The sequence below is a fragment of the Orbicella franksi genome, chromosome 7 (genome assembly GCF_964199315.1).
Source record: "Orbicella franksi chromosome 7, jaOrbFran1.1, whole genome shotgun sequence".
NCBI classification, from domain to species: Eukaryota; Metazoa; Cnidaria; class Anthozoa; order Scleractinia; family Merulinidae; genus Orbicella; species Orbicella franksi.
In genome coordinates this window covers 8,510,208-8,526,356 of record NC_138151.1, presented here as the reverse complement: position 1 = coordinate 8,526,356, position 16,149 = coordinate 8,510,208, and the positions used below count along the sequence as shown (strand labels likewise).

At 38.2% G+C, this 16,149-nt stretch overlaps 1 protein-coding gene across 2 annotated transcripts in view; it reads right to left on the bottom strand.

Moving 5' to 3' along the window:
• Nucleotides 1-16,149, bottom strand: part of LOC145493294 (DNA polymerase epsilon catalytic subunit A-like) — a 45,153-nt gene that overhangs the window by 1,877 nt on the left and 27,127 nt on the right. The window contains exons 39-64 of one of the 2 annotated variants that reach the window (XM_081472723.1): nucleotides 15,645-15,699; nucleotides 14,886-14,969; nucleotides 14,691-14,797; nucleotides 14,203-14,248; nucleotides 13,963-14,045; nucleotides 13,067-13,148; nucleotides 12,899-12,983; nucleotides 12,402-12,474; nucleotides 12,007-12,094; nucleotides 11,168-11,343; nucleotides 10,846-10,960; nucleotides 10,639-10,704; nucleotides 10,324-10,415; nucleotides 9,849-9,938; nucleotides 9,015-9,099; nucleotides 8,130-8,212; nucleotides 7,932-8,052; nucleotides 6,992-7,111; nucleotides 5,994-6,065; nucleotides 5,204-5,314; nucleotides 4,720-4,805; nucleotides 4,111-4,249; nucleotides 3,665-3,711; nucleotides 2,744-2,831; nucleotides 1,373-1,455; nucleotides 778-916 (exon numbers count right to left, since the gene is read on the bottom strand). In XM_081472723.1, the coding sequence (XP_081328849.1) occupies nucleotides 778-916; nucleotides 1,373-1,455; nucleotides 2,744-2,831; nucleotides 3,665-3,711; nucleotides 4,111-4,249; nucleotides 4,720-4,805; nucleotides 5,204-5,314; nucleotides 5,994-6,065; nucleotides 6,992-7,111; nucleotides 7,932-8,052; nucleotides 8,130-8,212; nucleotides 9,015-9,099; nucleotides 9,849-9,938; nucleotides 10,324-10,415; nucleotides 10,639-10,704; nucleotides 10,846-10,960; nucleotides 11,168-11,343; nucleotides 12,007-12,094; nucleotides 12,402-12,474; nucleotides 12,899-12,983; nucleotides 13,067-13,148; nucleotides 13,963-14,045; nucleotides 14,203-14,248; nucleotides 14,691-14,797; nucleotides 14,886-14,969; nucleotides 15,645-15,699 (2,416 nt within the window). Of the gene's footprint in view, nucleotides 1-777; nucleotides 917-1,372; nucleotides 1,456-2,743; nucleotides 2,832-3,664; nucleotides 3,712-4,110; nucleotides 4,250-4,719; nucleotides 4,806-5,203; nucleotides 5,315-5,993; nucleotides 6,066-6,956; nucleotides 7,112-7,931; nucleotides 8,053-8,129; nucleotides 8,213-9,014; nucleotides 9,100-9,848; nucleotides 9,939-10,323; nucleotides 10,416-10,638; nucleotides 10,705-10,845; nucleotides 10,961-11,167; nucleotides 11,344-12,006; nucleotides 12,095-12,401; nucleotides 12,475-12,898; nucleotides 12,984-13,066; nucleotides 13,149-13,962; nucleotides 14,046-14,202; nucleotides 14,249-14,690; nucleotides 14,798-14,885; nucleotides 14,970-15,644; nucleotides 15,700-16,149 lie in introns of those variants that run through there. The other variant, XR_014050117.1, reaches the window with a different exon arrangement.

Here is a 16,149-nt window from a genome sequence, read left to right as displayed (position 1 = left end):
ATGTAGTTCTTTCTCACATTGGACTTAAAGTTATAATTGAAGGGTTTCGTGCAAAAAGGGTGTATGTAGCATTTTGGGCCGATTTTTATTTTTTGCAGGATCAAGCTAATTTTTGGCAGACTGAGTTTTTTGCATACGTTATTTCTCGATAACGAAGCGCAAATCAACAAAAACAATTACGCAACGATGCTTTTCATGTCAAAACAAGTCAGTCTGCCAAAAATTAGCTTGATCCTGCAAAAAATAAAAATCGGCCCAAAATGCTACATACGCCCTTTTTGCGTGAAACCCTTCAATTTTTGTAAATAGTGCAAAACAATAAAAATCTAAAATCTGAATCTGACTTAAATAATATATTTCCCTACCCTTTCATATACCTCAACCTATGAAATCCCTACCCTTTTCTAGACCTGAAGCCTGGAAAAGGTAACCCTTTCAGGCAGAACCTCCCTGTAAAGGCTATTACTGGCAGTACCCCTGGGAGTGAATTACCGGTATTCCACTCCCTGTATGGTTGAGAGAACCATTACCTGCCAATAGACCAATTGTGATATATTAAAATTCAGCCTAACACTATAGACCTCGGCATGAGGCTGTGGGGAATAAACCCCAGAAACTCTGCAGTTATTCCGCATAGCCTTGTACTGAGGTCTATTGTTTTAGGCTGAATTTTAATGTATCGAAATTGGTCTGTTGCCCTCCCTCAAGCCATCTCAAGAGAAGAGTCTGATGTAATGTTTAGCAAAATAAGTAGCAGGCACAAGCCAGAATACTCACTCCATGACATTTGCCACATTTCAAGTCCTGAAGAACAAATGCCATTGATTGTTTTTGCACCATGTCAATTAGCTGACTTTCTATGAAGTCCATGTCATATTCACTGCCACATTCTAAATTGGCACATCTGCAACATGCACTGTAAAAACAGAAAGGAAAAAAAATCTTATTCAAACTTTTTCATTTTTTTTTTTCTGTGACATCCCACTGTAACTATGCTGTCTATCAGCCATTTTGGAGTTGTGCAAGGAACTGGGATGAGTTTCAAATCTTATATTGATAACCTGACGCCACCACCAAAAAGATGACATTGAGACTGGTAGTTTGATCAAGTTTGATGTTTTTAGGTTGAACAGAGACCACGTTATGGACTTTGAAATGTAGCTAAAAGTCCTCATAAACAGCACCCCCCTCCTACCACAAAAAAATCATATAAACTCTTATTTTGTGACAACTGTAAAATACTGTCATGCGCCTACTATTTGGAAGAAGCTGAGATGAAAATCACCAAGTTTTTGCCCATTTTTAAGAGTAACAAAGAATTCATAAAAAAATTTAAGAGTTTATATGGTTACATTACATTAGCATTACATACGGATTGTTTCCTTGTACTGGAGTTATGAAGGGGTCCCTGCACAAGTCAAGATCACGGCATGAGTTACAGTACAGACAAATAACCTGTTGGAAGATGTCAAACAATATATTAGAAGCATTTCAGTCAAGGTGGCTACTGGAGAACCTCCAAAATCATTCATAGTGAGCTTCTGAAGAATTCTCTGAGCATTAAGACTTTCTCCAACTGACTGAGGATTGCAGGAGTGGATCCAGGATTTTTCAGGGGGACGGGTGTATGGTACCTTGAGGTTGAAGAATCAATGAAACATGTCCCCAAAATGTAGCAATTTGACAATTGGAAACTAATTGAAAATTATTTCACTAAAAATAGTAGCAATGTCACAATGTAGAAATTACAATGAGGAACCTGTCCAGAGAGTTTGCCTCTATTTCTGCCACAATATTCACAGTTCCTTTTGCAATATTTTCAAGTTTTGCTTCTTCAAAGGGGGGTGATTAGGCAACCAATCCCTCCCCCACAAATCTACCCCAGGGGCTGAGATGCTACTTGAACCAGCATGCAAAGAAAGTCATCTACAATAGCCCAAGGTAGGTGGAAAACTAATTTTTGGTGCACACTGACTTGAACCCAGGTGACTGACTGGTTTTATACTGTATCCTCAGAATCACAGTTATCTAACCCAGGAAGAGAAGACATGGGTAGTGGTAAATCATAATATGATGTTGGGCAACCTGGCAAAATTGCTGATAAGAAACAGCAAACCAGTGATGGACCATCCCCAGAGAGGGAGATGCAACACTCCTTGTCACTTTTTCTTCAGAAACCAGAGTTCAGAGTTCAGTGACATGTTCATGTGACATGTCTATGCAAAGTGTGTTATGTATTGTTACTCACGCAACACACTACAGCACAATTGTAAGAGCTAACAGATAGACTATCAGGGAAGTAGATAGCCCCCTATGGAGATGCTCTCTGTGCTCGTCATGTGCTCCTCTCCATAAATCATTTTGCAGAAGTTACTCTACAGGTGTCGATTTCCATGCTAGCATAGCTCATTATTGGCTACAATGTGATTCAATAGACAAGTGCTGATTGGTTACTTCAAAACAAAGGCAAACTGCCAACAAATACAACTGGTGGTGGAGCATGTGATGAGCACAGAGAGCATCTGTGTAGGCTGGGAAGAAGATAGAAGTACGAGAAAGAAACTCCGAACCTCAAGTAACCACACAAAAGTAAAATTGCAAAACCACCAGTACCACTAATATTGAGCAACAATATTGTGCTGTTACCATTATCCCAACAATAAATACCAAAGTGAAACCAAAAAAAATATCCAGGAGTTAAGGGTGAAGTTAACATTGAAATGTAACTAGTGAGTCTGCGTACCTCTGGAAGCACAAGTGAAGAGCAAGGATCCCTAAATGTTGCTTCTAAAGAAAATTCTCCAATACCAAGGAGTCTTAACAAGTCACGTCTGAAGATGAACACGAGCATCATGTTAGTTGATTAAACATCCCACTAGAAGTAAGCGCTAGATTGGGATTTCCGCTTGTCTTCCTTGAAACATAATAGCTGATACAAATAACAGGATTGGTATTGAAAACTTTAAGCTTTTAGCCCTGTGCTGAATATTCACTTTCCGCTTTGGTTTCCATACATTTCGTTAGATATCAGTTATGGTAATTAAGAAAATTAGATGATGCAAAGTCCTGGAAAACAAGAGCAAACAAGGTTTTACTTCTGATAGAATGAAAGAGTGGTGCAAGGTTTTTAAGTCAATTGTGTAGCATAGTGATACAAAACCAATTACTTTTTGACACTCAAATTAAAACTGTTCTAATTGACCACTCCCCAATATTTCAGGGCCAATGGAAACAAACAGTGAAATAAATATCTCAGATAGACATACAATTGTTAAAAATCTCAACTGGTAGGAGGAACCTGGCACCACAGAGGAAAAACTCCAGCTAGAGGCAAGAGTGGAGTGCATGAACCGAGGACTCCGGATTACAAGATCGGCACCCTAAACCACTTGGCCACATTTCATCAAGACAATATCCTGTAGTTGATGATTTACTTTATTCTCAGTACCATTTTGCATGACAGTGTATTGATATTGTAAAGAGAAATTAAATGTTGATCATTCTTGCACAAATTCAACTACTGTATAACAAAAGAATCTCACTGCTGACACCATAGGATTAAATAATTTAGAGTATGGTTCTTAAGTCAGTTACGGTATCTGCTAAGAAACTAAATCTTAGAACTCTTGATAAAAGCATGATATTGGAAAGGAGGTTTGTATACCTTAGCTTGTTCACTTGATGCTGTGTGTTGGAGTCTAGTGACAATACCTGGAAAAAAATCACAAAATAATTAAATAAAAAAAAATTATGAAAAAAAAAAAGAATCAATCAAAGTGAGGCCAATCAAATCTTTTTCCCTACATTGCAATCTTTGGTTCAATCAGCATAAATTTCTCTCAAAAATTGCATACTTAAAAAATAATTTCCATCCCTAAAATTTGTAGGCATGCCTGTCCAGGATTCTGATCTTGCTTATTTGTGAATCCTGACTGACACTGAAACCGTCTTAAGTCCTCTTCATCCCGGATGGTACATAAGACAACCAACACTGAAAGCTGACATGTAATTTCTTGGGAATATGTTTTCAGCAAACCACTTGCTACAAAGCTATCGTGATCAATATTTATTGCAACACAGATTGTAAACCAGCAGATCAACCAGCATTACCTTACAAATGAACTTCACAAACTCCAAGGCTGGGTTGTTCAAAGGAAGATGGGATCCTGGTAGAAGAGGGAACTCTACACTAGGGTCTGTGTTTGAGGATCGGTCTCCTGACAAAGTGTGTTGTATCTTCTGTGTTACCCTACACAAAAAACAATGATATTCCTTTATTGAAAAGTGGATCATGTGTACTAAATGCTTCTGCAGTCGAGTGTCAATCAATACCCTCGATCAATACCCTGGATCAACACTCGATGGACATCTCAATCAACACTTCAGTTGACACTCTATCAACATCTCCGTCAATTGATCAATTGAACAGTCAGACAAGAGTCAACTAATTTATTGCAGACTGTTGATGGAGTGTCAACCGAGTATCGATCGAGATGTCCATCAAGTGTCAATTGATACCATGGATGCCTTTAGTACACATGATCCTGAAAAGTTACATTAGAACACTACTTTCTGTGCAGATCAAGAGGTTTGGACTTTTGTCCACACTGCATTTTGTGAGCGAAGCACTAGCTGTTATTCTAAGATGTTCATATCATCTAAAATTCTTTATTTGTCAGCTGAGTTTGTAATCTATTGACAAAGTAATTATATACTTACGAGAACAGGGTCTGTGTCAGCTCTCCAGAAATTCTCTCCTGGGCAAATGTTACTAGACTGGGAGTAGCTGAGGTTTCTGCAACTCTCTGTTTAAGAGTAAACATTGAATCAGTCTGTTCAGTCAAATTTGTAGTCACAAAACTTCCCATAATAAGGGAGTGACTCACCTAAAAAGAGGGCATCTCCAATTAGGGCTTACCTTCTGTAAGGGACATCTATGATAAGGGGACAAAATCCAGCAGAGGAGAACTAGACCTCTTGTCAGGGCACAACGTCTGTTAGAGGACTACTCTTATAGAAGGATACCTCAATAAGGACTTACCTCTTGAATATGGACATACCAGTATGAGACCTGATTAATAAAAATAACTAACTAGGGGAAACTGAATCAAGTGATGGACCACCAAATTCTCAAGTTACATTTAACATTAAATCTATATCTCAGTAAGGAGAATTGATATTTTGAACTTAGTTTCACAGGCACCTGTGATTGGGAGCTTGTTCTTTTCTTGATGGGAGTATTTCCAGGCTCAATGCATTGCCTTTCTTCCAAGGAATGGGTGTAAATTGCGTGAATGTGACTAGCAATGACAATCTACAGGAAATAAAACAGCCAATGTTAGAAACACATGATAAAAAGCCCCAGTTAACTCCTGCCTTAACTCATACAGGAAGATCAGTGGGAAGTCAGAACAAGGAAATACACAACATTATCTCTGGAAGTATGTAATTACAGAAACTGACAAACCATTGTTTAAGGTATGGCACTTGAATCTGACCAATGATTTGCACTTCCCCAAAAACATCTCATTCATACAATGATTGACAAAGCTCCAACATGTTGTAACATTCAAATAATAGCCTCCCCCCCCCCCCAAAAAAAAGGTATTCTTCAATAGCCCCTCCAGGAGAAAAGGGGTTTATGCTTAAGTTTAGCTTGTAAATAAAGCTTTTAGAGAGCTTGTTTACTGTAGTATTCTGAGAGATCTGAGAAGTTCAGAAGACTGAAAAGCTTTTTTTTTCATTTTCTTCTACAGGGCAAGTTTAACCTGCCAGCATCATTAAATACCTTACATGTTTCAACCACAATTTCTCTTCCAAACATAAAGACTGTAAACAAGCTCATCAGAAAAGCCTTTTGAGCAAATGCATGCCTGGAACTTATTATCATAATGTCACAGTATTTGCCATATACACTGAGTGATCGACATATACTGGCACAGTAACAAAGTTGGCCAACGCTCTTCAGACACAGACATATAGCATATAGATACCTGAAAATAACTCTGACAAGACGCAGCTGTGGGAAGGTACTTCTTCATGTTCCAGTTCATTTCCACATTGGGCTGGAAAAGGAATCAAAACTAGACTTAGTTGACACCCAAAACACTTTCTCCCAAATAATTTTATGACAAATGTATGGATACCAGTAAAGAGAATTTGGATCATGTGTACTAAAGGCATCTGTGGTGGAGTGTCGATTGATACCCTCAATCTACCCTCAATCGACATCTCCATCAAAGTCAACATCTCAATTGATACTTGGTTGACACTAGATCAACACTTGATTGGCAGTTGGTCGATAGTTGACTGAGCGTTGACCAAGTCATATGTATCAATCGACACTTCATGGCATGTCTGCAAAAATTAGACGTAAGATCAGGGGTACTGATCGACACTCAACCGCAGATGCCCTTACTACACATGATCCGAGAATTTGTACATTTTCACTAAAGACATACAGGTATTTAAATATGCAGGGAAGATCCTCTGTGTAAAATAAAGTTGGTACCAACTAGGAGTCTCAAGAACATCTTTCTCTCATAGTCATACATAATGCAAGGACAGGATTTAGTTTAGCCAATGTATTGCAAAATGGCTAAAATGCTGGAATATCATGAATCTCAGCTAGAAACAACTAATTATCAGTTACATTGATTGACACTTCTTAAACTCACTAATAATCCATCAAGTTAAAACAAAGATAATCACGACCGAGAATGAGGTTTGGATACCCGGTCTTCATTAGCATAGATTTTGAGGATTTTACTTCTCCATTTACTCCTTAGTTTTTGTTTCGATTGAGAAGATATATCAAACACTTGAGACAGTGTTTCATTGGCTATCCAACACCTCGAATTTTGTCAAAAATACTCTGCTCTGCGATGTATTTTCAACTCTCTTCTCAGTGTTTGGATATCCCCATGAAACACTGTTTCTCATGTTTGATATCTTACATCAAAATTTGTTACATGTCACTATTTTGTTTTACTTCATCATCAGGAGTAGCCACCAATTCATCACTACTGTTCTCTAGATCTGCTGTGCCTTCTATAGCCTCCTGTTCCTCTACATCTTTAGGGAGCTTGCCTCGCACACCACCATGGTTAGCCTGGCAAAAAAGGGTATTTTTACAGCTACACTTAATAATGATTCACTACTTGTATAATAATTTGTCAGAACTAACACATTAGTTCTTGCTTTTCAGTCAACCCCCTCCAGTTACAACTGGAAAACCATAGCAAAATCTCAAACCTTAGGATTACACAGTGGCAAAATGGCTTTGTATGCCCTAGAAAGGTTTCTAGGGCTTTAGAGAAATAGGCCCCTAGGTTGGCTATTCAACTGGGCTATTCTTTCTGATCCTTTGGAAAAAGGCATCATACCAGTTGCTTACTCCTACAACAAAACCACCAACTTCAAAACTTTAATTGTAACAACCCCGACCTCTTCTTTACAAAAAATTAAAAAATGAAGTCATCTCTGCCATCTTTCCTTGTGGTACTAAATATAAGATTTACTGTACCTAAAATCATAACTTGAAGTAACATGAAGGTCCTCTGAGAAATTTATGTCTAGAGGAACAAAGAAAGAAAGCAATTTTTTTAAACAAGTTGCTTGGATCATGTGTACTAAAGGCATCCACAGTCAAGTGTCAATCGATACCTTCAATCCATACCTTTGATCGACACCCTCGATCCATACCCTTGATCGGCCCTCGATCAACACCTCGGTTGACAATAAATCAACACTCAATCCACATCATGGTCGACAGTCAAGTAATTTTTGATCGATGCTTATGAGTGTCGACTGAGCATCGATCAGGATGTCAATCAAGTTTCAATCAAAATGTTGATAGAATGCGGATCAAGGGTATCAATGGACACTCAACTGCAGATGCCTTTAGTACACATGATTCAGTTGTTCTTTACCTGGTCCATCCACATAAGATACTCCCAGCACGATTCAGGTTTAATCTCAATGCTATGAAACAAATCCTTTTTGCGTATACTATTAAGAATGAAATCCACATAGGCCTTGGCATCAGATACACTGTGAGAGACAAAACAATGTCATTTTTAGGTGTTGTGTGACATGACACTGCAGAAACGGAAATGTGCTCTTCTTACCTTCTCTTCTTGGTGCAAATAATAATCTTGCTGAGGCTCGCAAACACAATGGTGGAACCAAGACGCTTGAATTCTGCAACAAGCTGGGGAAAAAAAGCAAATATATATTGGAAATATTGATAGTTGGAACTTGTGCATAAAAACATATCCTGTTCTTAAAATCTTGGAATAAGTGGAGGTTTTATGGGGAGGGAGTCAAAAAAGGGGTAGTTCAGCAAAAAGGGGGGTTGTTCCTAGAGAGTTCACTAAATAAGGGAAGGATTACAAGAATTAGAGGTAATAGGAAGGGGATAAGAGGCTATAAGAGATGAGAATAAAAAAACAGCAGTTGGTTGTTTTATTAAATACAGAGATAGAGGTGAGAGGAGTGGTTCCTTAGAGGATGGCCTTGAAAAAGAAAGGGAATAATAAAGACAGGGCTTAGTAAAGTAGGAAAGATTGTTAAAGAGAGGATTAAGGGGGGGAGTAGTTATGAAAGAGTAAGGTTAAATAGAACAGGGGGTTACCAGATATGGGGTCAAATTGAGAAGAAGATCAAGATATAAGATAGAAGGAGTGGTAGTTTCTTGGTGAGTGGCCTTATATTGTAAGGGACTATAGAGGGGGGCTTAACAACATGGGAAAAACTTTTAGATAGGGGGAGGGGCTAAACATTGGGTAGCAGATATTAAAGAGAGGTTACCTAAATGGAATGGGGAGGTTATTAAAATGGGGTCTAAAGACATAGAGGAAGAATTATTGTAAGCGATGGACAACTAAAGGAGGAAAGGTTGCCAGAGAAGAGAGGTATATAAACAAAGGTGAAAAACTGGTCCCATGAACCCTACTGGCTTGTAATAAACGATAAAGATTACAGAACAAATAACTTGAGAATTGACATCACACCTGCATGTAAAGCTTCTTCATCATCCTCTGCACCATTCTACAAAGAGCTGGATCATACAGCAGAGCTGATGGAGATGACAGCCATCTGCAAGTGTACATAGACAATGCAAACTGAAGTTATCAAATGGTCTTCTCCTTCACATCTGATGTGGCAAGAGAAACTGCCAGGGAACCTTGGAAATGTTGGGAAAAGTAAAAGGTAAAGTCTGCAGACGAGCCAACTGGCCCATCAGGCCGGAATGTATCCGGGATTCTGTAGCATGAAACAACTAGGAGTATTTCTACTCCTCCCTGGATGGGGTGCTAGTCCATTGCAGGATTACCCCCCAGCATTAAATTCGCCGGTACCTATTTATACACCTGGGTGGAGAGAGTCACTGTGAGAGTAAAGTGTCTTGAATAAGAACACAAAAGAATGTCCCTGGCCAGGGCTTGAATCTGGACCACTTGATCCGAAGATGAGCGCACTAACCATGAGGCCACCGTGCCTCCCACTTTGAAATCAATACCACCATGGCTAAATTGACCAATCACTTTCAACGGACCAGACTTATAACATCATCAACTGACAAACACTATTCACTTGACTCTGAAGATGACTTCCGCTCATGTTGTAGAAACGTCAGTCGCCAAGAACAGTTCTCTTCAGAACTACCCTCACGCGGATGATCACACTATATGAACTATTGACCAATTGTTAATCGAGGGTCGACTGATCTATCAATTCAGTGTCGGTCTAATGTTGCCCGAGTATTGATCAACAATCAACTGCAGATGCCTTTAGTACACATGATCCGGTTTGACTATGGTTTGATGTTGTGTTGGTCTTCATACCTGTAGAAATGCATCAACTGTGTATCTGCGTTTAAGTTCTCATAAGTGGACACTTCATGTAACCAGCTGTGAACCATTCCTTTAAGGATTCTGCAACAAAAGGAGCACTTTCATTATACGTGCTAATAAGAGATGAGTATGCTGACAACTGCTACAACCAATTAATATCAGAACGACATTTCATTTTCAGGACCAGCTCACAGAGTTCCAGGTAAGTTTTCAAGGTTGCGTGTCAACAAGGAACAGGTCAATTTCAACTTCTCCCAACAAATTATAACATATTTTCTATTAATTTGTCAGGTCATGTAGCCGACCTTATAGGGTCTTTACCCTGATACCCCTCACTTATCTGGAACACTGGCTCATGCCAATCCATTCAGCTCCATCTTGTGCTACCAATTGTATCAGATCAGATTGGCAGATTACTGGTGTGAAACCTTAACAGTCATGAAAAGGATATCTCAAATCTCATTACCTAAAGGCACTTGAACACAAGGCAGCTTCATCATATGTTGTCAAACTGGATGCCACACTTGGTCCTCCTTGGACCAACTCCTCCAATGATGCCTAAAAGTTACAAAAAAATGACATGAGGTCACCACATCTTCAGTAGCTAAGAAGACAACTGATATAGCTAAATTAAGCATAACTTTCTTTCTTTTTAATTAACCCAGTGGCACTATAACAAGGTAATTCTGTGGTTGAAAACTCTTCTACACATTGGCACATCAAAACTTCAGATGCAATGAGTAGAGTGAGATTAAGGTACGTCACTGAATATGTTTCCTACCTGTGGCATACTGTCGAAGCTAACTCCTGTGACAGAACCGCCCTCAAAGTCATTGATGTGTGCAGACTGAAAATATTAACGTACATACCAGTATTTTAAAAAGATAACACATCAACAAACAGACGATTGATGCTGTTGCATGCTACGACTCTTCTGAATGCCAAAACAGCAAGAATGATAAGAAGCAGCTGTACATTCCACCCTTACTTGTAGCACAGTGTTGACAGCAAAACAGTCAATTGAGAGCTCCACACAAACTGTAGGGTAGCAGCCAGGATTGTTGACCTCAATATTCCCTCCCTCTTCAGACACTGCACTGAGCCTAACATTAGAAATGAAAAATCAAATAGCCAATAAATATTAAAAGATAATGCATTGTTAACTGGTAAACTTTCAATCTGATGTGTTAAGAATGCTTTTTTTTTTCATGATACTGGTGGCTAATCAAAAGTGAGGGAAAAAAATGGAACTGGCATTTTCTGAGTGATTCTTGTTCACTCAATGATCAGAATAACGTGGAAGAACGAACCTGTTATCATCATCCTCCTTGCCACCTAAATCAGGTCTGTCAGTTGGCGACATCCACAGCAAATGATTGTGCTTCTGAAGGTGACGAGCATAGAAAACATCTGCAGCAAACAGAGTGGGATCTGATGGGACATTCCCTACCGGAACATGAAAGTATTGTGCGAGTTCCAGTTGGGTCTGATGAAAAAGTTAAATGAATTCATTATATCCAGGCATCACAGAAAGAGCAGTGTATAAACTGATGGAGTTATCCTTCCTTAATAAAGGTACATGGGGTTTCTCAGTCCAGCATTTACTCTGGCTTTAAGAGCACTAAGAGAGCACTGCTAGTGCCTTGCTTGGGATGCTAGTCCATCCCAAGGTAACTAAATTGTTTTGTCAAATTTCCCTCACATTTTGCAGGCACTCATTTAGGATCTTGGGAGAGGACAGTTAAGTGTCTTCTAGAATGTAGCATAATGACCACACAGGCTTTTACCTAGTTAGTAATATTGAACAGAAAACTTTCTCAAAACTCTCTAAAATGACTGAAAGTACAATGTACATTTTTCATTTAAGACAACTTTTCATTTACAACTAATTACAAATGAGAAGAAATCTTGAGCAAGTCTCATCTCAAAGTAGCTTGTGGGAAAGGCTAATGGGGCCAAAACAAAAGATGAGAAGCCATATTCTCCCAGAGTAACAGCCCTGTAATATGAATTTTATGTTCTCGTGACAAGAACAATATCTCACTCATTCGCTGCGCTCACTCGTGAAATATTGTTCTTGCCACTCAAACATAAAATTCATATCTCCTCGCCACCGTGTAATATCTCTACATATTCTGTTCAGACCAACCTGATAAAACATATCCACTTCAAGATAATGATGAATCATCCTTCTTGCAGCATGACGCTGCCAGTCAAGAACATTGTGCTGAGCAGTACTGTAAGAAAAATATGTCATTCTCCACTTATATTACCATTGCTTTTTAGTGCAAATAACATGAATGGTAAAGCAATGCTTACAGAAATGTAGTACCAAACAAAAATAATAGACATTCAAGACAATTCTGTCCCTGACTTTGTTGAACATAAAGGAACAAAACATATACTGGAGGTTACAAATGTAGTTTACACATTTGCTGAGGCGTGCAACTCACTATTGCTGGGGTCACTTTGCCATACTGAAATCCAAATATTAAAGCACAGCAAGTCAAAAGAAGTGATTTTGGAGGTCTATAATGTTCATACCTGTCGCTGTATGGCAGACACACAAGAGGGAACTCTTGGAGACCAGGAATAGATGATGTGAGGTGACTGAGATCTAAAGAAGAAATCAATACAAAACAATAGTTTGTCATAAATCAACTGCTGATTAACAATAAGCTCTTTGAAAATTGAAAATAGGGAACTTTCCTTGGAGAAATTTGCAACAAATGCTTGAATCTGTTGTTGATATTTTTGAACTGGAAATTAATGATCATATAATTCATTGATGCTAAGGATGACAATGTTTATAATAATTCACCTAGGACATTCTTTTCACAAGCAGATTATAAGGCTTGCCAGAGTCATTTACAAATAGTTTCAGAAAGCACGTCCCTCAACAGCACTATTTGCTGGATACATGCACACCAATGCACTCCGAAAGAAATGCATTCTTTTGTCATTACTGACTCCAATAAAATGACTATGAGTGACTCAAATCTAAAATGACTGTACCAATATGAAAATAAAATATCTTTTACCCCAAGGAGACTGAACCAAGATCATTGTGGGTCCTCGCTTCTCTTCTTTGTAGTTCATGAGGAATCTTTGAATTGCTCTGTAGGTCTGTAAAGATGTACATCACAAAGAAATTAACTCCGTAAACATCACAGTTTCAATTTTAATAACAGTCACGTTATACTTCATACCTGTCTGGAATCAGTATCAACTCTGACATCAAATGTAAAGTTCTCTGCTGGGAGAAAACTCTCATCTCCATCCCTTTCCACTCTGTAGGAGACAACATTAGTTTAGTAAGTGAACACAACTCCCAAGGGAGACAATCCTTCCAACCACAAATAATCATGGTACATCAAGTTTCATATTACATTGACAAATCATACAAGCCAAATGAGTCAGCTAGGTTATACAGGAAAGTCAAATCAGGCAGGTTCCCCTGGGTCAGAAGGATCAAATAGGTCTGACCAGTTTGCACTGGTCAAATGGGGCAGGCAAGTACATGTAGGCTGGGTCAGACATGGGTCGCATTTGGAAAGGTTGACCTGCTCAAATGGGTCTAACAGATTGGACTGCTCAAATGGGTCTGACCATTTCAAGGACAAGTCAAATGGGGCAGGCATGTCAAACACAGGTCAAATGGGTCCACAGCCCAGACTAGTTTAAAAGTTTAGACAGGTTGGTTTTATGGGTCTAATAGATTGGAAATTAGACTAGTCAAATAGGTCCCATAGCCCAGACCGCTTTGATAGTTTGGACAGTTTGGAGTGGTCAAATAGGTCTAATAGCCCAGACTGCTTTGATAGTTTGGACAGGTTGGACTGGTGGAATGGGTCTAATAGACTAGACCAGTCAAGTAGGTTTTACCAGTTTGACTAGTCAAAATTATGGGGTAGACAGTTAGACAGTGTCAATAGTTTGAACAGGTTAGACCAGTGAAACAGATGCGATGGGTTGGATTAATCAGATGGATCAGAAAGGTAAATGGTTCTTACAAGTTGGACCAGCCACATGCACTCATAACAGACAACAGCACATCTCAAACACATCTTAGTTACAAGATTTTTCTTCTTTCTGGTCTTCATACCTCGCAGTTCTTTCTGTTTGATACAGAGATGACAGGTTGGGCATTTGGTTATTTCTCACTGCATCTATTACAAACACAGAAGCCTGCAGAACCAAAATGCAAGATAAAGGGGTAAGAATTAAACAATAATTTTATTACTTTACGCATGTTTTATCATCCAGAAACAGGAACGCATCCAATAGCCAAAGGTGCTAAGGAGCTTTAATTGCACTCATTTATTATCTTTATACTGAACCTCACCTTGCGAGAAGCAGGGACAAAGATAGCAAGTATAACACGATTATCTCTGCAAAAGATACCGGCAAGATAATAATGTCAATGAAAACAAATTAACTAATACCAATATCAAACCTAAGTAATGTTCAAAGAGGCATATCTATAGAATGGCTTGAAATAAATCACACTGAATTCAGAATGAAAATTACCCGGCAATGTTGGTTGCTTTTTGGTTGCAAAAGTGATAATTGAGCAAAAAAAACATCAGCTGAAGAGATATCAGGAGTTTGTAGTCTGGTGACAATTCACTGCATGACTACTAAACAGAAAAACAACTCTTGACGCATGCAGCCGTAAACTTTGCAAACTGTAACCTCTAATGAAGGCAGCCCTTAAATTTAGCTCATCGTACATTCTAATGACTACTTCCAAACAAATCCTCAGTGACACAAAAAGACTGAATGAAACCAAAACAATGACCTCTACACAAGGTGACCGAAACAAAAACTTACGAGGAGCTGTGGTAGAAATACATTCTCTTGAGATTCGCATTTTCCATGTAAGAACATTCTGCAAGAGTCTTGAACTCCAGTTGGTCCAGATCGAACGTGTCCAAGTCCTAAAAGAGACAATTAATTTAACAGCTTTAGTTAAATCTTGTTAACATAACTGATGTTATGAAGTTCATAAATCATATCAGTACTGACCTTGCCATTAAAAAGCTTTGCAAAGATCTTGTTCACTTTACAAACACATCCGAGTTTGATTATTGCTCTCATAGACAGTGGCACCTTAAAGTTGAAAAATGTAAAATTTAATTATACTTGGCTCTATCATTAACTCATTTGTGAGTAAAAGTCAGCAAAAAGTGAATAAACCCAAGCATGGTTGTGACATGTGTAACACAAAAAGTTACAGTCAAAGGTCAAGAGTAAAGGTTAAAAGTTGAAAGTAAAGGTCACAACTCAAGAGTTAAAGTCAAAAGTCAAGATCAATGTCAAAAGTCAAGTATCAAAGTCACAAGTTAGGAAGATAATACAAAAGATCATAATTCTAAAATTTGAGTCAAATTAGGAAATATTTTGTTTAAACTGATTTACAAACACAATATACATAGGGAAAAACTAAACAAATAAAAAGAGGAAATAATAATATTACAGCATGATACTTAGTTACTTACAGTACAATATGATCGTTCAAATTAGGAAAGATACTGTTCTTACTTTGAACAGTCCTTTCCTGGAACCCTTACAATGTATGAACAGGTGAAAGAGCACCTTGCAATGTGGCATTGTATATTCAAAGCAAAAACGTTGGGTTGCCTCAAGAAACATCCAAAGCCATTGTTGATGGCACATGCTTCTGAGAGATGAGCCATTAATTAAAGTAAGCAATGCAAAGCTTGAAATTTACTCTTCCAAAGATATCAAACACTTATAACCTAAACAATAAGGAAGGTTCCAAACCTGTGATTCATAAATTCCTTCAATGTCAGGAGATGACAAATCTGTAGCTAGCTCACTGTCAAAAGAAAAATTAATGCTTTAGAGTTAAACATTGTATTATTGATATTACTAGGAAGTTAAAAAGAAGAAAAAAAATCTGGACGGGTTTATAAAAATCTGGTTTTAATCAATTCTTACAATCACAGGTTACTTTCTTTCCTTAGTGGCAAATTTTGTATGAGAAAGAATTGCTTGTTATAACAATGAATTCTGGTATTTTAGGGCTCAAATATCTTGCTATTATATCACAATATTTTTGATGCTTTATCCCGCTAAACAGTTAGAAGTTCATCAGGCCTCACATTTTAGTAACAGGAAATCGAATCCAAACAATAATCAATGCATGAGACACATGCAAATGAGAACTAAACAAAAATTTCTCAGTAGTGGCAACATTTTGTATATATACCAGGGTGCAAAGAAAACCAATTTTCAGGCATCAAGTACATTGTGCAATAGATTTGCC